The sequence below is a fragment of the Lycorma delicatula genome, chromosome 5, assembly GCF_047948215.1.
Source record: "Lycorma delicatula isolate Av1 chromosome 5, ASM4794821v1, whole genome shotgun sequence".
Taxonomy (NCBI): Eukaryota; Metazoa; Arthropoda; class Insecta; order Hemiptera; family Fulgoridae; genus Lycorma; species Lycorma delicatula.
Window position 1 is genome coordinate 80,007,796 of NC_134459.1, and position 23,942 is coordinate 80,031,737.

General features: G+C 30.5%; 1 protein-coding gene across 2 annotated transcripts in view; it reads left to right on the plus strand.

Moving 5' to 3' along the window:
* Positions 1-23,942, plus strand: part of mtTFB2 (mitochondrial transcription factor B2) — a 55,566-nt gene that overhangs the window by 10,304 nt on the left and 21,320 nt on the right. The window contains exons 4-7 of one of the 2 annotated variants that reach the window (XM_075366451.1): positions 920-1,059; positions 8,188-8,346; positions 11,217-11,371; positions 17,189-17,388. In XM_075366451.1, the coding sequence (XP_075222566.1) occupies positions 920-1,059; positions 8,188-8,346; positions 11,217-11,371; positions 17,189-17,381 (647 nt within the window). In that variant the 3' untranslated portion in view covers positions 17,382-17,388. Of the gene's footprint in view, positions 1-919; positions 1,060-8,187; positions 8,347-11,216; positions 11,372-17,188; positions 17,448-23,942 lie in introns of those variants that run through there. The other variant, XM_075366450.1, reaches the window with a different exon arrangement.

A 23,942-nucleotide genomic window follows, 5' to 3' on the forward strand; every position in this document is an offset into this window, starting at 1 on the left:
GTTTTTGTTTCAAAATTGAAAAAATTAAAATGCTTGAGCAATCACCTAAAAACTTTGAAAATGCAGACTTAATTTTTGTGAATGGGTATTCTAATAGAAATATAATAACTGCACATAATAAAATTCCCCAACTGAAGGATTCCAAATCCAAAAACCTTCTCTTTTTATACACAACTGATTCTTTTCCATTGCGTTCATAGTCTATTGAACACCAAGAACATCATAAAGAAAGCCTCCATGTGTACTATTTGCAGAAGATTCAAAATTACCGACCCGAAGACTTTCTGCTATATCTAAATTTATGTCACTGGCTTCAGGACAATCGTCATAAAGTAAGTTGTTTTTTATTTACTATTGTTATTGTTTACTGTTTTTTTCCTCTTTTGCTTCAGTAGAAAACAGATTTTAAAATTGTTTATTGGCTGTATTTACATTAATTTTCTCAGAATTAAATTCTCTATAAGTTTTGTTACTAAATCTTTCACATTTATTCGTCATTTAACAAAACTGTTGTACTACAAACCTAAAAAAAACTTGTTTTTTTGACACCAGAATTTGTGTTTTATATCAGATATTCCAGAAACTACTGGAGTTACAGTTCTGGGCCCTATTCTGTCCTATTTCCCAGCTCAAATTACATAAGAAACCACCAACTTTACACCTTAATTTGGATCCCAAAAATTACAGTAAGGCTTGTTTTTATTAGAACTGAAATCTGGATTAAATCTTTCACTAGCCGTGACTTGAAAACAAAGTGTTTCCAGACCTATGTTTATGTGAACTTTTTTCATTATTTTCACCAGTAGAATACATCCTGAAAGTTTCTCCATTTTTTTATGGGACATTATAATTACTGATAAAAATCAGCCCTAGATTGTTATATAATATTTTGTGTTTAAATATTTTGAAATTTTTTCAGAGCCTGCAATGAAGATAGTCAGTGCAATTCCTGATAAAAAATTTGTTTACAACATAATAGAAAATATTATTTCACATACTGGTTTTGTTCAGTTTGGTCGCCCACAGTTTTTTTTAGTAATTGATCCTTTATCATATTATGTAAGTATAAAAATCTCTTTGAATTAAAGAATAACTATTTGATGTTACAGTTGTATTCAGATATATTAAAACCATTTCGTTTTTTTTTTTAAATTAATATTTTATTCTGGTTAAAGTGTTAGGTAATAAAACTTCTTATTAAAAATTAGTTCCAATGATTTTAAATTCATTTCTGTGCAAGGGATATTCAGAAAGTACAGATGCAAGGCTATAATTAAAAAAAAGATGATGATTTTTATATAGTTGGCAATGCTACCATGACTAACAGGTACTGATAACACATGTAGTTTACCAGGCTTCAGTTCTAGCAATATTGTCACTTGCATTGTGTGTTTAAAATAACATGCAATGTTTACCTCTATCAGTTCCAAATATGAATAATTGCAAGGTATTCATTTAATTGCTAGACTTGGAAGAAGTAATTGTTGCTAAAATTTATTGATTGCTTGTTACTATTTATGACAAAAATATTAGTCAGATGTGCAAAATACTATCATAAATTTAAAATTGATCATCACGTTCTTCATGATGTCCACTGATGAAATAATTCAGAAAATTGAAGAAAAGAATGGAAAGGTAAGGAAATTCTTAGTTATAACATTTTAATTGATAACTTACTTTACACCTCAGACCTTATATGAAGGTGGTCCAGAAAAAAACTTACATTTGTGCCTAGTGTGCAGATGGGTGGGGATAGAGCCATCATCTTGGCATCAAAAATTTTCTACACTCAGTACGCATCAAGCTGTCATAGCATGTGAACTGTGATTTTTCTACCTTGTTCGTTCTGAATTATTGAAATGTGCGCTTCAATAGAAAAGCCCGTGAGTTGTGAGCTACTTTCACTGATTAGATTTTTACTCAAAAAACCTCAAACCAATTGAAATTCATCAGCAACTTTGTGAGGTGTACGCAGATGGAATAATGAGTGAAGGTGGAGTGGTGCATTCAGTTTAAAAATGGCCGCACCAATGTTCATGATGAGGATCACAGTGCTCAAAATTGTATCAAGGAATCTTGGTTATCACAAGTTTTGTGCAAGATGGGTATCAAAAATCGAAGGCGACAGATTTCTACAGATAAGGAATTGAAAAGCTTGTGCATTGTTATGATAAGTGCCTTAATTTAAATGATAAAAATTTACAATTTACAAATATATGTAATAATTTTTTTTTATTTGGTTGATTTTTTATTTCAAAACATAAGTTACTTTCTGGACAGCCCTCTTGTCAAGTAAAAAAAATAAGAAATATGTATAAGTGTTTCATTTTAATCACCCCAGGCAATTTTCTCAGAAAATACACACAATACAAAAAAATGACCTAAACAAAAGTCACTCAGATTGAAGGAGGACACTTTGTCACCTTGGATTTGACTGTTATTTCAAGGTTAATACAGTTTTTCAAACGGAGTGACCTATTTTTGATCCCCGTCAATGAAAAGAGCAGAAAATTTTACATTGAAATATGTGGTCACAATATAACCTTGGACATTTTTTCAGGGTGTTCCATTTTAATCGCAATAAAATGAAGCTGCGCCCTGTCGCAGCTTCACCCACACTATATGGTTACTTGCCTTTTCCGTTGCAGGTAATCTTTTTATTTTATATTTTTTAGTCAAGTAACCGGAGGCAGGTGCCGCCAATCACACATGCACAAATGATAGCAGTAGCTGTGTTGGTTGGTTGAGCCAGAGCGCACTACCTTCGCACTTCTTAAAAAAATCAGAATTAAAAAACCCAAAAATAGTTTTTAAATATTTATATGAAGCGTATTTGCTAGCCCAAAGCTACTGAATATCTCTCTTATTACAGTCAGGATTGGGAAAATTTGCAATCATTGTTCAAAATTTTTGTTACCTTTCTTAATCCACTTTCAAGGTCGAATTTCAACAAAAAAAAATTTATTAAAATAAAAATTAAAAACATTTTATTTAGAAATTGATTTATTGACATGAAGATTACACTTGCCAAAAATCAGGTTGATTTTCTCATTTGTTACTGAGAAATTTAAAAAATAACAGGGTTTCAAAAAAAATTAAAAAATCACTTTAAGCATTGAAACTCTAAATTTTAAAAAATCTAGAAATTGGTTTTTAGCTATTCATAATTATTCAGTTCAAACTCAGGTCACATAGTGATAGACACTCATAGTTCACAATTCATTAAAGTTTGTGCTTCAACCAGCAAATTTCCACTAATACAGTTTATTAGATATATATGTATATATTTTTTTTAGATTAAATGTATCAAAAACCTTTTCAGTTATGCCAATAAATATGGATAAAAATTTGGTTGCAATTGACGTAATAGCTTTTTTCCTGAACAAACAAAAACCCTCTTCCTCTTTACATAATAGTATAGATTACTTTATTTAATGTAAATTTAATTCTGTTATTATATAATATCATTAATTTGATTTATTCAAATCGTTCAGTTCAAGCCCTGTTCACAGTTCATTAAAGTTTGTGCTTAAATCGGCAAATCTCTGCTACTACATTTATTTATTTATTTTTTTGAAATTTTTTGAGATGAAATATATCTAAAAATCTTCTCAGTTATGCCAATAAACATGAATAAAAATTTGGTTGCAATTGATGAAGTAGTTTTTTTTTAACCTGAACAAACAAATACCTTCTTCCTCTTTATATAATAATATAGATTACTTTATTTAACATAGATTTAATTTTGTTATTATGTAATATTCATACGATTTTTCCAAATCATCCAGTTCAAACCCTGTTCACAGTTCATTAATTCAATTCATTAAGTTTGTGCTTAAAACTGGCAAACCTCCACTGCTACATATTTGTTTTTATATTTTGGTTTTTTGAAGTGAAATATATTTAAAAACCTTCTCAGTTACTCTAAGAAACATGAGTAAAATTTATTAGCGATAGATCAGGTAGTGTTTTTTGTTTATCCCGAACAAAAAACCCATACACTCTTCTTTTAATAATAGTATAGATACACACGCACGTACAGGTGATTCCAAATTGCACATTAATCTCTTGGGAGATGATTCTGTAACCAAAAATAAGAAAAAAAGTTCATATAAGCATAGGTCAGAGGACGGCTCGTTAGCAAGTTTTGGCTTGCAAAACATTTAGCCCTGTGTTCTGTTCTCTCTGTGAAATTAAACCATACTAAAATTCTTGGGGTACAAAACAAGGGGTAAGTTTGGTGCTTCCTTATGGTTTTTGATCTAAGATATTCAATAAAAGTTGACCCAGACCTCCACCTCATGTAGGTTTAAAAAAACGAGGTAAACACGAAAAAGTTTTGTCAAAAAATACACTTTTTTAGGTTTGGAATAAAATAACTTTATTAAGTTTCCAATAAACAAATAAAAACTCTATTTAACTTTATAGAGAATTTAATTCTGAGAAAACTGATGTAAATAACATAAAATTAAACACAAATTTGAGAAGTTCAACTTCATTAGAAACAAAACACAAAAACTGGATCAGAAAAGTGATATGATATTAAACAGAACAGTTTACATACAAACGCTAAAAATTATAAAAATAAATATAAAATTTGTAAAATTTTTATTTTTTATAGGTTGGCAATAACAGCTGATCAACAATTAAGTTTAGTATCTAGCATTTGAATATTCATTTGAGCGCACTGTTATTGTTCAGTCAGTTATTCACAGTGGAAAGTGATACCACAAATTTTTTTTTATTTGGAGAGTTGATGGACATGTTAAAATGGATTGGCTGCTGTGCATGAATACCAGGAAAATTGTCTAGATTGAAGAGTACTGGATTGTAAAATATTTGAGGCTTTGGAGAGTTGGAGAAACAGGTATGCTTGAACCATGATTCGATGCTGATTGTGAATGTTTTGTTGATTTTTATCATTTGTATGTAAATTATTCTGTTTAAAATCATATCACTTTTCCAATCCAGTTTGTGCGTTTTGTTTCTAATTAAAGTTGAACTTTTCAAATCTATGTTTAATTTTAATAGACGTTATTTACATCAATTTTCTTTGAATTAGATTTTCTACAAAATTAACCAGAAATATTTATTTGTTTATCGGTAAGTTAATAAAGTTATTTTATTCCAAACCTAAAAAAGTATATTTTCTGACAAAAGGTTTTTATGTTTTGCCCCGTGTTAATTAGAACCTAAGTGAGATACAGCTGGGACAAGTTTTATTCAATTTTTTTACATCAAAAACTATAAGGAAGCATCAAATTTGTCCCTTGATTTGTACCCCAAGAATTTTAGTACAGTTTAATTTCACAGAGGAAGCAGAAAGCAAGAGCTGAATGTTTCACAAACTGAAACTTGCTAACAGACCATTCTCTGACCTATGTTTATATGAATTTTTTTTTTAATTATTTTTGCCTATAAGATTCATCTTTGAGAAATTGAGGTGCAATTTGGAATACTGTATATATATGTTGAGAAGAGTAAATTTATTTCAAAGTCAATCCCAAAATAAAATGCTTTAAAGATATTTTGTGTAATTTAAACCTAAATCGAAATATAATTAATACTAAGAAAGATAATTTCTTTGTTAAATCCTTACGTGACTATTTTCAGATTTAACGCTTGCTGATTCTGATTAATTTTTTATTAAATGTCACATTTACTTTGTAGAAAAGAACCCACATAAGAAAATTTAACTACAACTTCCAAATTTAACATATTTTCATATGCTGGAATATATACAGATTATAGTCTTAATTTGCAAAAACAACATACTAATTAAACTTGATACAGATCAAATTCAATGAAACCTCTAATTAGAATATATTTTTGGAACCAGAAATTTGTCTACTATTGAGAGGTATCTATAATGTATAGGGACTTGACGATCATTCTCTTACCATTGCTGTTAATAGCAGATTTTAATCTGTATCACTTATTTTTGCATTACATTCTACAAGTAAATGAAAATTAAGAATTAGCCACCAGGTCTCATTAGGTGTACAATATATGCAAGTTTAAGTACATTGCAGTACATGAAAATTCACAATTTACTGTTGTTCAATAAAAATATCAATTCAAGCTATGCTAGTGTAGAATGATAACAGTATAGTATATAAAAAGCACCTGTACTGTATGTCAAATCCATCATTCAACAAAAAAAATTATATTTTTTTAAATATTTAAATTTACTATTTTAATTGAAAGAAGTTAGTTATTTATTTTTATTACATTCACTTGACATGTTTCTTTTTTTTTTACTGTAAAATGAAAGAATGTCATTTTGAATCCAGGTTCATTTATTTAATTCCATTACACCTTTGCAGCTATAGTTTAGATCGCTTCAGCACATTATGTAATCTTTGATGTATCACCTTTACCATAACCGTGTCTCCAAACTTCTTACCACTGTTCTCATTGATTTGTTGCAAAGTGCCAGGAATAAAATTTAACTCAAAGGTTTCCATTGATGTTAACAATTTTTGTTTAGTATTCTATATTGTAAGTTAGGCCATCAATAATTAATTTGTTGCATTCAAAAATGTTGAATTTATTTACTATGTACACTAGATACCACATCTTCTTTAAAGCAACCCTGCTTTATGAAAAAAACCTTAATTTTAAATAAATACTAATATTACTTGTATGTACACAAAATTGATACATACATGGCTGGAAAAATAAACAACTAAGATTCTGTGTGATATCATTCTTTGCCTTCTACATTTAAATAATTGGAAATGCCTCTGCATAAGAATATGACTAGAACAAGAAGTTTAATAGTTTGATTAAGGTTGATCAATGAATTTACTTCATATTTCATCTTTACTCACTTTTATAAAAAAAACATACTTAATGTTATTGTAAATCCTCTGGTGAGGAATTTATGTATCATACGCAGAAAACCTATTTCTAATAATATATGAAATCATAAAAAATCAAATCATCCTTGGTCTCATAAAATTAACAGATGCAAATATGATTAATAGAGCAATCCATTATGCACATAATAACAGAGAAAAGTTAAATAATGAAATAAACATCCTGAAACATGTAGTAGGTGAAAATATGATGCTATTGTAATTAATAATATGTATCAAAACACAATAAGAAAATAACTACCTTATTACCAGTTTATAATAAAAGTGAAAACACATACATAAACAAATAGATCCTTTAAAACTAGATTTCTTGAACATTATAGAAATTACAAAAATAATAAATTACATATGGCTAATATAACACAAATTAATTAGAAATGTTGGAAATTAATAAAAACAACAAAAAGTAAAATTTATTAAAAAAATATCACCTAATATAAAATACATTACACCATGTAGATATTTTTCTAAAAATATTTTTAATTTTAACATCTATTTAATATGCAGTTTAATTAAATATTTCAATCATGACTGAGGATGTGGGACCCTGCAAAAATACTTTCATGGTAAGATGTGTCTTGTCTCAATATTCTGTACTAGGTGATTTACATTAATAGAATTTAAAATTCATATATGTTAGTCACAAAATACTAACTAACTAGGATGATAAAAAGAGACCTAAAGTTTAGATGCTTGAGTGCATAAAAAATGACAGAGATTTCTTAAAATCTGTTGAAAGTGATGAATCGTGTATTGGAATTACATTTAGATGCGTGTGTAAATGAAGATGGTACATGCATGTACAAAAAATCACAGTAGTTTGTATATTTACTTCCATTTACTGTATTGCTCTCCATGAATTTATTTCACTTACTTTAATGTTTATTAACGGACTTGTAGTGTAACATCTAAGGCAAAAAAATACAAATCAGAAAATACACATCATTGGATGTACGTTGCATAGAAATTAAGCCATTTCCAACTTTAAATTAATAAACGGCTATTAGATATTATAGATATAATTCTTACATCTATAAAAACATAGGCATATACAGCTTATGGACATTCATAAACTCCCAACTACGTGAGTTTTTTTTTGTATGCATCTGTGTCTGAATGTACTTGCTTTCACATTCCCAACACCTTTGTACTATTTTCTTGTATGTGAAAATTTAAAGGCTGTAAACAAGGAGACATCTCCCAACCCAAAATCCAGGCTAACTATAATGTTATACATAAACAAAGTTTGCTGCCCCCTGTTGTGTAGTATATATGATATAAATTGAAACTTTTGTTTTTTATTCAGGCATTGACTAGCAAAGGGTATCCAGATTACAGAGTTTACCAGCCAAACTCTGTTCTCTTTCAAGTGATATTTGATTCTCAGATAATGACAAAAGTGCCATGCACAGCAGTTTTACCTGGGATAAAAATGAACGTTTCTCTCTCACCTACTCAGAAGAAGGTAATATTGTAAAGGGATGGAAGTAAATTACTTAATTTCAAATATAAATTAAGATCATTATGCTGTTCAGGTAGATAAATTAATTTGCCCTTCATACCTCTGACAACATTATAAGGTAAAATACCTGGAATTTTTTGATAGTAATTAAATTTTTTCATTTTTAAAAATAGATATTTTATTGAAAATAGAAATTAAGAAATATTTCATAATATTTTTAGAGTATTTTTTTTAAGTTTGATGTATTCTGTAGATGTAAATATGTAACACTAGATTATATTTCAATGGAGGAAAAATGTGTTTGAATAAGTTTGTTTAGCTACTACTATTATAAAGCTGCTAGCTTTATAATCTGAGTATATCTTAATACAAATGGTGATATTACACCAGTGTGATCAGATTACTATATGTGATCTGATCAATTTTTTCTGTTCATTCATTCATTATATTTTCAATTTATTACTATTGTATGAAAATTCTGAATAGAATTGAAGGAGCAACTCAAAATTTGAGAAAATTATTGCTCCATCTTATTAGCTTATAATCCAGTAATTTACTTATTTACAGTCCTGAGCAAGAAGCCAAACTTCAGTGGCATTCCTGTGGGTTGATGTGATTCCCTTAACCTCTCATTTAAATCTTCTTTCATGAATGATTGGGTTAGCCACTGCGCTTTTCATTACTTGATAGAACAGTTGCTTCTTTATTGGGATACAGAAGGGTGGCAACTCTCAGCTCTCGATGGAGAGACTTATTCTTATTGAGCGAACTGCTCATTGGGAGACAGTTAAAGAGAGGTCTACTGTCAAAATAAATAATGTTTAAGCATTTCATAATAAACAAAAGCGAACAGTTAATTAATTTCAGAATTAACTGAATTTATTTTTGAAGTGAAAACTTCTTTAGGCGCGTTGTGTCAGAATTTTTTTATCTCTATGTTTACATACATGTAATTTTGTTAATTCTTTTTCATGTTTTTTTTTTTTCATCAGACATTTCTGATTGTGAAGAATTGCTCTTTTGCCTTTCTCTATATCGCTGAACACTCAATCTTGTTAAATCATTAGATTGTTCATTTTTTTGAGAAAATGTTCTGTCATGCATTTCTCTATACTGCTGGTTATGTAATCGTCTTAATTCTTTTGAATGTTCATTTTTAGCCATTACTTTGTCACTATTTTTTTCATAATTTTCTTCATTATTACTGTCATTCTCTTCATGTTTTCCTTTTTTGAGTATTTTATAAGTCAAATTTTCATCTTCACTTTCATCGTCAGTACCTCTTTTGCAGCTGTTTATTGAACTATAACATCTATCTTCATTTTCCTCCATAACTGATCTTAATAAAATATTTTTTTTAAATTATTATAAAGCTCGGTAAGAATATATATACTATAATCTATTATAATATTTTACATGCGCAATTCTACATGAATTAAATGTATACTAAGGAAATTTTTATTATGTATTAATTTGTTAAATTTAAAGCACTGGTCTTGGTTAGTTCTCTTAAAATGTAAGAGATGGCGTTGATTAATGTGAGATTATTTGAATAGAGTTAAAAATTATTAAGTAGGTATTTATTTAATTAAAATAAATTATTAATGCTAAAAATAAGTATTTTATCAATTCAAACTAATTTTTAATTGTTAAAAATTATTTCATCTCTAAATTAGCTAAAATCAACAATTTTAAAAAACCTAAATTAAACTATTTTAAAGCACGCGGTCTCATATCAGCGCCATCTGTTGTATGTTGTGAGAACTAACCAATTTATATATGCTTAGCGTCTTGCGTTACGTTACAGATTTTGATTACGAGTCAGCAATTTTTCCCCATGTTCCCATGTAATTTGTATGTACAGAACATTCTGCCACAATGCGCCTAAAGGAGTTTTCACTTCAAAAGGTTCACCAGCAACAGAGAAGAGCAACCGACATTCAAGGTAGATGATCAAGTGTTCATCAGACAGCATGCTGGCCCTGCTTGTGATGGTCAAGATGCAGGATTTGAGGCTCCACAGGAAGGCCTGCACATTGTCCTTCAACGAATAGAGCAAGTTTATGATATTGACCAGAAAGGCACCCGGCTAAAGGTACATGTCTCCAACTCAGGGGGATCGCTCAGGGAGAACCGCTCGGTCATGCCGGCAAAGGACAACCAACGTCGACCTGACACTGCGAGGCTCTGGGGGCCACCACTGCCACACTGTAGTGGGGACGCTGTAGGAGAAGCCCGGTCTGACTTTAATAGACGAGCAGCAACTCCTCAACTTCACTGGAGACCAGCTTCTGGACCCAACAGCTCTTCTCAGAGCTAATGCAAAAACGGCCCTTTTCAGAGCCACCACAAGGTTATGAATTACGAGCTGTCAAAGCTATTCAACAACAGCCCTTCTCAGGGGTACCATAAGGTGGTTATTAATTACAACAAGTTGTCAAAACCAATTGACAACAAAATCGGCCCTTTTCAGGGCTACCATAAGGTAGATGCTACATGCCGTTGAAGCTATTCGGCGACAAATAAAAAAAAATTAAAAAGTAATTTTTTTTTAAGCACATTTAAAGTTACACTTTTCTATACTTCACCCAAAAGTAAATTGTATTAAAACTTTTTAAATGTTTAGTTTATGACATGCCGTTGAAGCCATTCGGCAACAAATAAAAAAAAATTAAAAAGTAATTTTTTTTTAAGCACATTTAAAGTTACACTTTTCTATACTTCACCCAAAAGTAAATTGTATTAAAACTTTTTAAATGTTTAGTTTATGTCCATTGCTGGTGGTAGTCTGTGCTAACCACCAGTGATTAATTAGTATCAGCTGCTAATCTTTTAATGTTGATTTAATAATACATACATTTTGTTTTGTTTAGATTATGAAAGAAGATGGTAATTTTCTATATGTTATTAAATTAACACCTCGTAGAGATTTGTATTCAAACAATTTTGATGTGCACTTACCTATTTTCCAGTTCTTTCTTAGACAATTATGTTCAGCTCGTAAAAATAGAATTATTCCTTGTATTGAGTAAGTAAAATTAAACTTTTTATATTACACAGTGTAGTTATAGTGAAACATCCCTTTATTAGACATTCAATTAAACATTTGCTAAATGTTTCTTGGAATTTATGACTTGTCCCTACAGACATAACATTTATTTAGGCTGTCCTCTAGTTGATCTATTTTTACAAGATTTTTATGCACTGGCAGTTGCACACTGAAAATTTAGATTAAAATTGGTGGTTATGTGAAGGTTTAAATGCAGATAAGGAATAGTTGAGAGAATGATGAAAAGATGAAGAAAATCATGATTAGGTTTATACTGGGGGTAGAAGAACCATTCAGGATAGTTGGTACTGACTTCACTAATTCTATTTTTCTTCATCATTCATATATATCTCTCACATGATGTATTTTAATCCTTAGTCCTCAATGAATATTTATTATGATTCATATGTGAATGGCATAAGAAACTATAAGACCCAGATAGGTTTTAACCTTAAATTAATGTATGATTTATTATCCTCAAAGGAATCAACATGAATAGATTGACTTTTTATTTTTCTTATATTGCAGGTGTGTTTAAATAGTATTGATAAAACTTATTTAAAAAGTCCTGCAGTATTTTAATATCTACAACCAAGGGCTTCTTTCTGATTATTTATATAAAGCCTTTTCTTTGTATTAAATCATATTATAAAAGTGGTGAAAATAATAATTATTATAGAAAAACAATTATAAATTATTGTTTTATTGTATAAAACAATTAATTTCTGATTTGTGATCCCCTAATTCATAATATTTAGATCACTTTGGAATTTCCATCTGTTATGTGTAAAATGTTAGTAACTGATGAAGGTATTCTTTTTATTAAGTATATTCCATGTACAGTATTTAGTTGTTATTGTTGCTAATTATGTGTGTATTGTGATAAAGCTAAGAAATTTTACAGTTTGCAGCAAGAATTTTTAGGTGCCTGCATACCTACTCATAGATTATCTAAAACACAAATTATCTATCTACTAAATTTATGGGACACAATTTGGTTGATTAATTTTACAATTGAGCATGTAATCACAAAGCTCTTGCATCAAGGTAAATTGGTTCTCTGGTTCTGTCTGAGAAGAACTTTTTTTTACATTTTTTCTACAGTAATTTTCAACATACATTGATACTTAGATATAAAAGTTATTCATCTGCTTATATACTTTACACAGCTAGCAAAAAGAAAATATGTGTACTTGTATATCTGGATTTTGCCTCCTAAATGACAAATTCTAGACATTTAACTTCTCTCTGCATCTTATTATTTTTAAACTACCAAGGCGTCTGCCTATGGTTTTCCAAATGAGATACTTTCATTTTATTTTTATTAGATCATTTTTCATCATATTTGCCAAAATAGAAGTTAAAATATTTAATTTAGATGGATTCAAAGAAACAGGTGATCTTAAATGAGGAATTATTAAAAACAAGTTTGTAAATAATAAATTTCTTGGTCCACATCTTTTATAGCAATTTAAATTGTCTTTAACAGAAAACTTTGGTTAGTAATTTATATAAAAGTTTTAAAAATTGACTGCAGCATAGTTCATTTTAAGGTGAAAACCTTATATACCTATATAATACCTTTTTCTTTAAGGTAAAACTCCTTCAGAGAGCACCATTGGGACTCTTGACCATAGTGGTACTACTGAAGTTTGAATTAGGTAAACCTACCTTTCTAAGAATCAAAATAATACATTTTTTTAAAAGTAAATAATAAGATTTTTTTAAAGATAGTTCTTATTATTTATGACCAAAGATTATGATTTAAATTATATTCAATTATTTAGAATGTTGTTTTTATATTTTTAGTGTCTAGTTATGATCTTTACTATTTATGTCAGATTTTCTTGTTGTTACTGATATTTGTGCATATATGACTTGTTTTAATTAGGTGATTTGTCAGGGTTAATTCTATAATTGAATAAAGTGCTTTAATACATTCTTTATGTTGTAAAAATCTGTAAAAATCAATTTTTCTCATTATGATTGTTAATATAAGTGAGCATTACAAACATGTTATTTTTTACCTTGTTCTTAAATTTATGTTGGTTTTTCTAACAGTTTTCTGTTTTATCCATTTGCTTCACCTACGTACCTTCTTATTCTATATAATTCATCCTGGCAAAACTTTTGTGAAAATGGAATATTGTGTAATCTGGTTCAGAAAGCTAGAACATTTGTATAGTATGGGGAGAAGAATTGTGAATACCAGCAATGTGATTGTCAGTTTTAGGCTTTCACATAATTTGATTATGTACCTGTCTGCATGTTTTGGATTGCGAGGTCCTTACCTTTTAATTTTTTTTATATTTGTCATTAAAGAGTGATTTTTGTGAATTTTGATGTGATTAAGGAACTATTTACATTATCTGGTATTTCTATTGATTTGGTAAACGTCAGTTGAAAAGTTTTTTGTAAGTATCAGCCATTGTTTATGGGGATTTTCACAAACAGTGAACTAACTTCCTAACCAATTTTTTTTTGCTTTCCCATATATATAGCACTATAGCTGTTGAAGGGAAAGTATTATAAATCAGTCCAGTTTGGGCATATGCAGTTTTTACTGGATCTTGACATTTTGACACCTAAGGAACCCAAAAAACTGGATGAAAATTTTACAGATGTTATTGTTTGTATGTGCATATGTGTTCAGTATTGGCCTCTAAATCACCTTATATCTCCAGAACTACTGGACTAATTTTGACCAAACTTTGCCAGATTACTTCTGTATGTGGAGCATTGATGCCATTAAATTTTCAGCTTAAAAGGTCAAGGAGGTGAGGCTGTAGAGGAAGGTCACCCTCAGTATCTTGAGATTTGTAATGTTGCCCTGATTTTGTAATAAAATCTCTGTACTACACTTTAACTGAAAGCAGATTGTGTGGCTTAATGATATGGGGTGGTGCTTATCATGCAAAATGCATCCCTTGATCGTGGGAAAAAAATATAATATAATCAAGACATTCTCTAAGAAACCTTGTCTTGCATATTCGTTAGAGATTTTTCAACATTGGGACTTAATACCCTTATGATACCTATATTTTTACGAGGTCTTAAATCTTTTTTGTCAAAAGTGGACAAAAACAACAAAATTACTGTTGGTGAGTACACAGCCTATGATCACTTAGGAACTTCAAACCACCAAGACCAAATAAAGAGATATTTCGTAGGTTTACCTTTACATAGCTCCTCGACTTTGCAGCACTATGCCCAATGAAATAAAGAACTTTACAACTTTAATTTATACAAAATTTATCAAATGATGGCTTTTAGAAAAAGGTAATGTCGAATGTTTATTTCTTTAAGCTGACATGATATGTCATCTCTATACAGATATGTATTCTTTTATATTTTTTGAAAATTCAAATACTTAATGAACATATTAACCAATTTATAATAAATGTTAATTGTTATAATAATTGTGTTAATTGTTAATTGTTATAATTGTTAATTGTTAATTGTTATAATTGTTATAATATTATAAATTGAACAAATTAAATTAACACCAGAACACAGTTAAAGAATTGATTTATTAAACCTCCAAAAGTATTTTTGCGAACCACTCGCATAACTTGCTGTTATGATTAAATGAACAAATGTAAATATAATTGACTTTTTGAGTAATAAGCACAAAAATCAGCTGGATGTGAATCCAGCCGATTATGTTATGTGAATAGTTATTTATTGTGTCTTTAATCAAAATATTGTCTTCAAAAGTTACTTGTTGGTTGATCATTTTACTTGTTTGAAATTATAAATGTATTTTTTTAAGATGTTCGTTTTTTTATTGTTTTTGCATGTTTCTAAAATTTCTAAGTTGTGTTCAAAATCGGTAATAGTATGTTTATGTTGTAGCAGATGGTCAGCTGTATTAGAAAGCTCTTCTTGTTCTTGTGTGCATTATAAATGACTGCGAACCTTTTTTTTTTAAAGATCTGTTGGTTTTACCATTGTTTATGCAATTACATTTAATCTTCTTTATTCCACTAAAATTTTCTCTATTAGTATTATTATACCTTATATATTTTAAAACATGGTTATTAGGTTTGTTTGTTTTCTTATGTTTATCTTTATGGTAAACATCAATAATCTTTATGATCTTATTCGTTATTATATGTATACATATAATCTGTATTGCAAGAAATAGTTATTAGTAAATTCTTTATTATTATTCTGTTGTAAAGTTGTAGAACTGTTTTGATGTTTGGTTGTTTGTTTTTTATAAATTCTTTCAACAATTTGTTATCAAAGCAATTGGAAACTGCTATTTTTTTTATCATATTTATTTTGTTTTTGAGTTATCTGGGTAATTTTTTGTATATTGCAATGCTCAAAAAATTTAATTTTTATACGTACCAATTTTTTATGACCACAAATGATTACATTCTTCATGTTAGTGGTATGATGTATGGTGGTCGGTTTCCTATATGTTATTTCCATTTATTTCAATTTCATAGTCTAAAAATTGTATTTTCCTGTTAATTTCTATTTCAAACAAGAATTTTAAGTCATTATTATAGTTATTAATTATACTTAAAATGGTCATATGTTCATCATTTGTAGTTGGATTGTATATGACCAATATCGTCCACATACCTAATTCACAACAATATTTGATGCTTGTTCAAAATATCATTAATTAAGATGTTTTCAAAATGTTGAAAATTTCAGAAAATTGTTGTAAGAAAATTTTGTTTGGTATTTTGGAGTATTAAAATATCAAAACTTCTGTTATGCAATTCTGATGTTATCAAGGTTTATTGACATAGGTTGGATTTAATTGTTACTGTAAGTAATAAGTATGAGTATTGTTTCATTTACTTTTGTCATAGGCAGCACAGTCAGTGCCTTTATATATATATAATCTTTTTTTTATTCATTTAATACAATCAAAATAATGTGATAATTACACCCATAAGATTTTTTTCTTGGGAGTATCTAATTTTTTTCATCTTTAAAAGAAACTGTAACATCAAATTGTGTCAGAACTAGATATATTAAAAACTTTAATAATGTTCCTAGTTTTTAAGTACAATTAATAATTGAGTTAATATAACAAATTTTTGTATGAAGATATAATGTAGCTATCAAATTATGTAAAAAAGAGGAGAGGAGAAATAATGAATCAAATATTTAAAGTGTAAAAAAATATCTCACTCTGGCTGAGTCTTGAACTTGATCGCCCAGTTGACTTGGTACCTGGTGCTTTAAGCGTCACAGCAACACCAGTCTGCCAACCGTACAAGCAGAATTTGTTCTATGTAAGTTGTGAAATTACATTAGTTTAGTCAGTGCCTACAGTCGCTGCTAGTACCGCCACACCCGCGCGAATTAAATACAGTATGTGCATGCTTTAGTTAGAATCATTGATTGAATAAACAAAAAAATATTATATTTAAACAAAATGATAAATATTTTAAATTAAGTTGTGTGTGTACTTGTAAGCCATGCATCAGAAACAACTATGTTGTCAGCTTTTTTTAAATTGTGTCATACATTTCAAAATTGAAAATAATAATTAGATGGGCCTTTGTCTCTTTTTCCTCGTTCATATTTATTAGTAAAAAAAATTGCAACAGCCATCTCCCTGAAATATATTCATTATCATTTAAGTCACCAGTTGTCAGAGTAAAGTCCAGTTAACCAGATTAAAATAGATTACCAGATTAAATATTAATAAAAATTGATCGTACATGCTTTAGTTTTGATATGACAGAATAAGTGGTTGCTGAATTACTTATCGTGAAGTAATATTTGAAATACGGCTTAAAGGTAGAATTTTAATTGTTTTTACAGGCAGTGGTCACCTGGATATGGTCCGTGGTTGATTTCAAAGGGAATAAATGTTTATACTGAAGTTGGTGAATTAGAACCAAAAGTGTTGTTAAGTATCTTTTTAGATTTCATTTCACGAGAAGAAACTAAAGATGATTCTGCCTTCCTTACAAATATGGAGTCTATCATGTTGAAGAAAGAACTGCAGAAATAAAAGGACTGTATGTAACCCATAAATAATAATTACATTTTAGAATAAATATTTTTATGTTCATTTTAATTAGTATGGTTATTCTTCTCTTTAATTAGTACAGCTATTTTATTCCAAAATAGTAAGCATGGCTCGTTTACAGTGGTTAAACAGAAATTGCTGCAATGTGAACACATTTCGCTAATATTGTCTATCAATAAACAAGTGTCATAACTGCAAAGTGGCAACTTTTGAAGAGAACAATTTAAGGAAAAGCTTGCTTTTCATGCTTCATAACATGAAATGTAAGCAACCTAATGTAATGAAAATTTAGCGTAAAGATACCTAAAGATATGGGCATTATTTCTTACCAAGCTATGCAGCATAGTGGTGTTTGTCATGTAGAGTGTATTTTTTCAAGTGTTAAAAAAAAATTAATTGGACTCACATTATTCATAAAAATGTAATTAAAATATTTTGGATTTTAATTTTAAATACCTAATCTAACTAAATAAATGCAATCTTCAAATATGTAATGTTTTTATGTTCATTTATCTTGCTGCATGCAGTTAAATCTAATAAAATAAATTAGCCCTTTAATTTTGTGTTTTTCATATGTACTTACCAATGTGTACAATTAGTTTTCCTGGTGTGTTGACTTTACATCACACTATAAAACATACTATGTGTTCTTATTTTATTTAATGAACACAAATGTTAATTTCACTAAGACTCATTTAATTTCAGTGTCCAAAATAGTGGTATTTTATAAAAATATTTACATTAGTAATATGTAGTGGTTATTATATATATATATGTTATATATTTTATCTGGATGAAGGAACGAATGAGCTGTACACAACTTACAATAATAGTCTTGTTAATTTTTTTTTTTTTTGTCTTCAGTCATTTGACTGGTTTGATGCAGCTCTCCAAGATTCCCTATCTAGTGCTAGTCGTTTCATTTCAGTATACCCTCTACATCCTACATCCCCAACAATTTGTTTTACATACTCCAAACGTGGCCTGCCTACACAATTTTTCCCTTCTACCTGTCCTTCCAATATTAAAGCGACTATTCCAGGATGCCTTAGTATGTGGCCTATAAGTCTGTTTCTTCTTTTAACTATATTTTTCCAAATGCTACTTTCTTCATCTATTTGCCGCAATACCTCTTCATTTGTCACTTTATCCACCCATCTGATTTTTAACATTCTCCTATAGCACCACATTTCAAAAGCTTCTAATCTTTTCTTCTCAGATACTCCGATTGTCCAAGTTTCACTTCCATATAAAGCGACACTCCAAACATACACTTTCAAAAATCTTTTCCTGACATTTAAATTCATTTTTGATGTAAACAAATTATATTTCTTACTGAAGGCTCGTTTAGCTTGTGCTATTCGGCATTTTATATCGCTCCTGCTTCGTCCATCTTTAGTAATTTTACTTCCCAAATAACAAAATTCTTCTACCTCCATAATCTTTTCTCCTCCTATTTTCACATTCAGCGGTCCATCTTTGTTATTTCTACTACATTTCATTACTTTTGTTTTGTTCTTGTTTATTTTCATGCGATAGTTTTTGCGTAGGACTTCATCTATGCCGTTCATTGTTTCTTCTAAATCCTTTTTACTCTCGGCTAGAATTACTATATCATCAGCAAATCGTAGCATCTTTATCTTTTCACCTTGTACTGTTACTCCGAATCTAAATTGTTCTTTAACATCATTAACTGCTAGTTCCATGTAAAGATTAAAAAGTAACGGAGATAGGGAACATCCTTGTCGGACTCCCTTTCTTATTAGGGCTTCTTTCTTATGTTCTTCTATCTCTGTATTTGAACCCTAATTTTTTTAAAATGCTGAACATTTTATTCCAGTCTACGTTATCGAAAGCCTTTTCTAGGTCTATAAACGCCAAGTATGTTGGTTTGTTTTTCTTTAATCTTCCTTCTACTATTAATCTGAGGCCTAAAATTGCTTCCCTTGTCCCTATACTTTTCCTGAAACCAAATTGGTCTTCTCCTAACACTTCTTCCACTCTCCTCTCAATTCTTCTGTATAAAATTCTAGTTAAGATTTTTGATGCATGACTAGTTAAACTAATTGTTCTGTATTCTTCACATTTATCTGCCCCTGCTTTCTTTGGTATCATAACTATAACACTTTTTTTGAAGTCTGATGGAAATTCCCCATTTTCATAAATATTACACACCAGTTTGTATAATCTATCAATCGCTTCCTCACCTGCACTGCGCAGTAATTCTACAGGTATTCCGTCTATTCCAGGAGCCTTTCTGCCATTTAAATCTTTTAATGCTCTCTTAAATTCAGATCTCAGTATTGTTTCTCCCATTTCATCCTCCTCAACTTCCTCTTCTTCCTCTATAACACCATTTTCTAATTCATTTCCTCCGTATAACTCTTCAATATATTCCACCCATCTATCGACTTTACCTTTCGTATTATATATTGGTGTACCATCTTTGTTTAACACATTATTACATTTTAATTTATGTACCCCAAAATTTTCCCTAACTTTCCTGTATGCTCCGTCTATTTTACCAATGTTCATTTCTCTTTCCACTTCTGAACACTTTTCTTTAATCCACTCTTCTTTCACCAGTTTGCACTTCCTGTTTATAGCATTTCTTAATTGCCGATAGTTCCTTTTACTTTCTTCATCACTAGCATTCTTATATTTTCTACGTTCATCCATCAGCTGCAATATATCGTCTGAAACCCAAGGTTTTCTACCAGTTCTCTTTATTCCGCCTAAGTTTGCTTCTGCTGATTTAAGAATTTCCTTTTTAACATTCTCCCATTCTTCTTCTACATTTTCTACCTTATCTTTTTTACTCAGACCTCTTGCGATGTCCTCCTCAAAAATCTTCTTTACCTCCTCTTCCTCAAGCTTCTCTAAATTCCACCAATTCATCTGACACCTTTTCTTCAGGTTTTTAAACCCCAATCTACATTTCATTATCACCAAATTATGGTCGCTATCAATGTCTGCTCCAGGGTAAGTTTTGCAGTCAACGAGTTGATTTCTAAATCTTTGCTTAACCATGATATAATCTATCTGATACCTTGCAGTATCGCCTGGCTTTTTCCAAGTGTATATTCTTCTATTATGATTTTTAAATTGGGTGTTGGCAATTACTAAATTATACTTCGTGCACTTCTTTCATTCCTTTTGCCCAGCCCGTAGTCACCCACTATATTTCCTTCCTTGCCTTCTCCAATGCTTGCATTCCAATCTCCAACTATTAATAAATTTTCATCTCCTTTTACGTGTTTAATTGCTTCATCAATCTCTTCGTATACACACTCTACCTCATCATCATCATGGGCGCTTGTAGGCATATAGACGTTAACAATCGTTGTCGGTTTAGGTTTTGATTTTATCCTTATTACAATGATTCTATCGCTATGCGTTTTGAAATACTCCACTCTCCTCCCTATCTTCTTGTTCATCACGAAACCTACTCCTGCCTGCCCATTATTTGACGCTGAGTTAATTACTCTAAAATCACCTGACCAAAAGTCGCCTTCCTCTTCCCACCGAACCTCACTAATTCCTACTATATCCACATTTGTCCTACCCATTTCCCTTTTTAAATTTTCTAGCCTACCAACCTTTTTTAAGCTTCTAACATTCCACGCTCCGACTCGTAGAATGTTATTTTTTAATTTTCTGGTGACCCCTTCCTTAGTAGTCCCCACCCGGAGATCCGAACGGGGAACTATTTTACCTCCGGAATATTTTACCAAGGAAGGCGCCTCCATTATTGCTATGTGAAAATGCAGAGAGCCACATTTTCTTGGAAAAAAAGCAGCTGTAGTTTTCCATTGCTTTCAGCTGCGCAGTACTCAGAGGACTGAGTGATGTTGATACGGCCGTTTAAGTCGTCCTGACTCACGCCCCTAACAACTACTCAAAAGAGCTGCTGCCCTCTTTCAGGAATCATTCCTTAGTCTGGCTCTCAACAGATACCTCTCCGATATGGTTGCACCTTCGGTCCAGCTACTCTGTACCCCTGAGCACTCAAGTCTTGTTAATATCTTTTTTTATTACATATAACAGACCTGCTTCCTTTTGATTTCCTGCTTGTAAAATGTGGTTTTCCCCAAAAGCCTTTCGTCTATTAATCCTTTAGCTGGACGTCCCCATTTCTTTTTTACAATTTCTCTGACTGTAACCTTTTCTTTCATTAGTTCTCATATTAACACTTTTCTAAATATCTTGTGCAGAATTGACTTCTATTATGTTTTTCCATACTGCCCTGTATAATATGTATAAATTCACAATATTGACATCTAGCAACCAAAAAAAGACCTTTCTATGTGTTTTCAGAAGATCTGAGGGTCTGGGATTGGGTAGCGATTATGAAGAAAAAATAAAACACATCATCATTCAACTGGTGATCCAAAGTTGTATACATTTTAACACCACACAGTTTTTCACTCAAACAAACAATATTAATAAACAATTCAAAATTACAATCCTATTTAAATTCATGTAAATGCAGTTTAATCGTTAAAAATAATATTAAAGAAAGGCCGTTACTAGTCAGTGACAAAAAGAGATAGTCCCCAAAAAATATAAATATAAAAAATATTAGGAGATAATAACATCATAAACATTTTAAGGTCATTATAGCTGAGAACTATTTGTGATAAACAATATAAGAGCCACAATTGGATGGTAAAAACATGTTCTTGAAAAACAGTCCATGTAACCATGCCAATACAATTAATAAACATTAACACTTCTAATTCAGTTTTTACATTTCTCTAAAACAAAAACATCAGCTGATACCAGTCACTAAAAACAAAGACTTAATAGGCCTTGATTTTCAAACCAAAAAACAGAACACTTTACAAGCAGAAAGTGCTTTTTGGAAACTGGTAATTACTTATCTAGTGATCATTATGATCAGTTGTATCGGTATGTCTGGTATAATCAACGATGACATCTGATTTATTTATTTTAAGCTGGTGATGAGTACCTGTCCACCATATTAAAGTGCTTGGAGCTTTAATTGGCTGGTGGTCAGCCATATATCTCTAGGTTAGCTTCTGACAGCCACTTGCTTTCTACATCATCTACATTAGCTTTTCCTCCTTTGTGAGCAGCAGTACTCACCATTACAACAATCTGCTTATCTTTCCAACATGTCATCAAATTATTTCCTTCGGGAAAGATCTCCTTTTTTCTGCTTTGGAAAAAGATTGTCGAGGCCTTTTGGCATATTTTTTCTATTAGGCATTACTGTTCCTGTTGAGAAAAAATTCATATCATGTAAAACAGTGGCCAATTCTGGGCTGGTATACATGATCAGTCTGGGATTGACATTATCTTTTATTACAGTTGCTTAATACTTTCACAATTTGTGTTATCTTCTGTAACTTCAAATAAAGTTCTTGTTTACCAACATATGGTATAAAGTTATAAATATTCCTGTTACAACAATCTGAAATTACAAAACCTTTTATCCCAAATTGATTGGATTAGTTTTTGTTAAATACTTTAAAACTAATTTTACCTTTAAAGGAGATGATGGTACTTTCATCTACAAGAATATATGAGGAAACTTTATAAAACAACTAGCATTTACTCTGAATATGTTCTAATAGTGGCTTTATTAGAAACATCTTACCAGATGGAACACCTCGGTCAACGTGACTGAAATGAAGATTCCAGAATTTTTGTAGAAACTCATCATGTCCAAAAACATCAGAAAAAAGGCTTATTTTTTTAAAAAAATAAGCTTCCTGATTTTTTAAAAAAGTAATCTGTGATATCAGGTAATGTATGCTCGCCTATATTTATTATATCACTATGAATGTTTTAATTCAAGTAAAGATGTGTCAACCCATTTATTTATTTAAAAAAAGATTAATAATTTCTGCTGTGGAATTAAAAGACGATAAAGAAGTATTTACATTCAGAGTTAGATTAACTGATCTATTTGTACAGTTTTTTTTTTCTTTTGCTTGGCATTTCTTTCGCCACCAATCCATTTGGACGCCCTAATGCATAAGACCGAATGTCTGTGCCACAAATGGCTACTGAGCCACGAAACAGTTTAGCAACCAATGTCCTAAATAGCTCCTAGAGCTTATCTAACAGCATGAGTGGACTAAGTGTGGTGCCATACACCACCGGTTACGTGCTCCAACTGCTCACTTGTCATATATTTACTAAAATGGGTAGGCACACCCCATCTGCTAAAAATATATGACATCCATAAATTAAAATTTACTTCATCTAGACAGCAATTCGCTGCCATGCCTAGGTCGCTGAATGCCAGCAAGTACCTGTCCACCATATTAAAGTGCTTGGAGCCTTAATTGGCTGGTGGTCAGCCATATATCTCTAGGTTAGCTTCCATCAGCAGTGCGGTAGGAGTCATTCCCTTAAGCAAACTACTGATGTCGGTTGAACATAGCAACCGCATCAAGGAATTCCCACCCGGTCTGACAATGTGGCTCTCGCCGTTTGTGAATGGCCAATTTTCCCCTTGACCTCTAAGTTCCAGGGTGGCCTGGTCTCTGCCCCCCCCCCACCCAAGAGCAG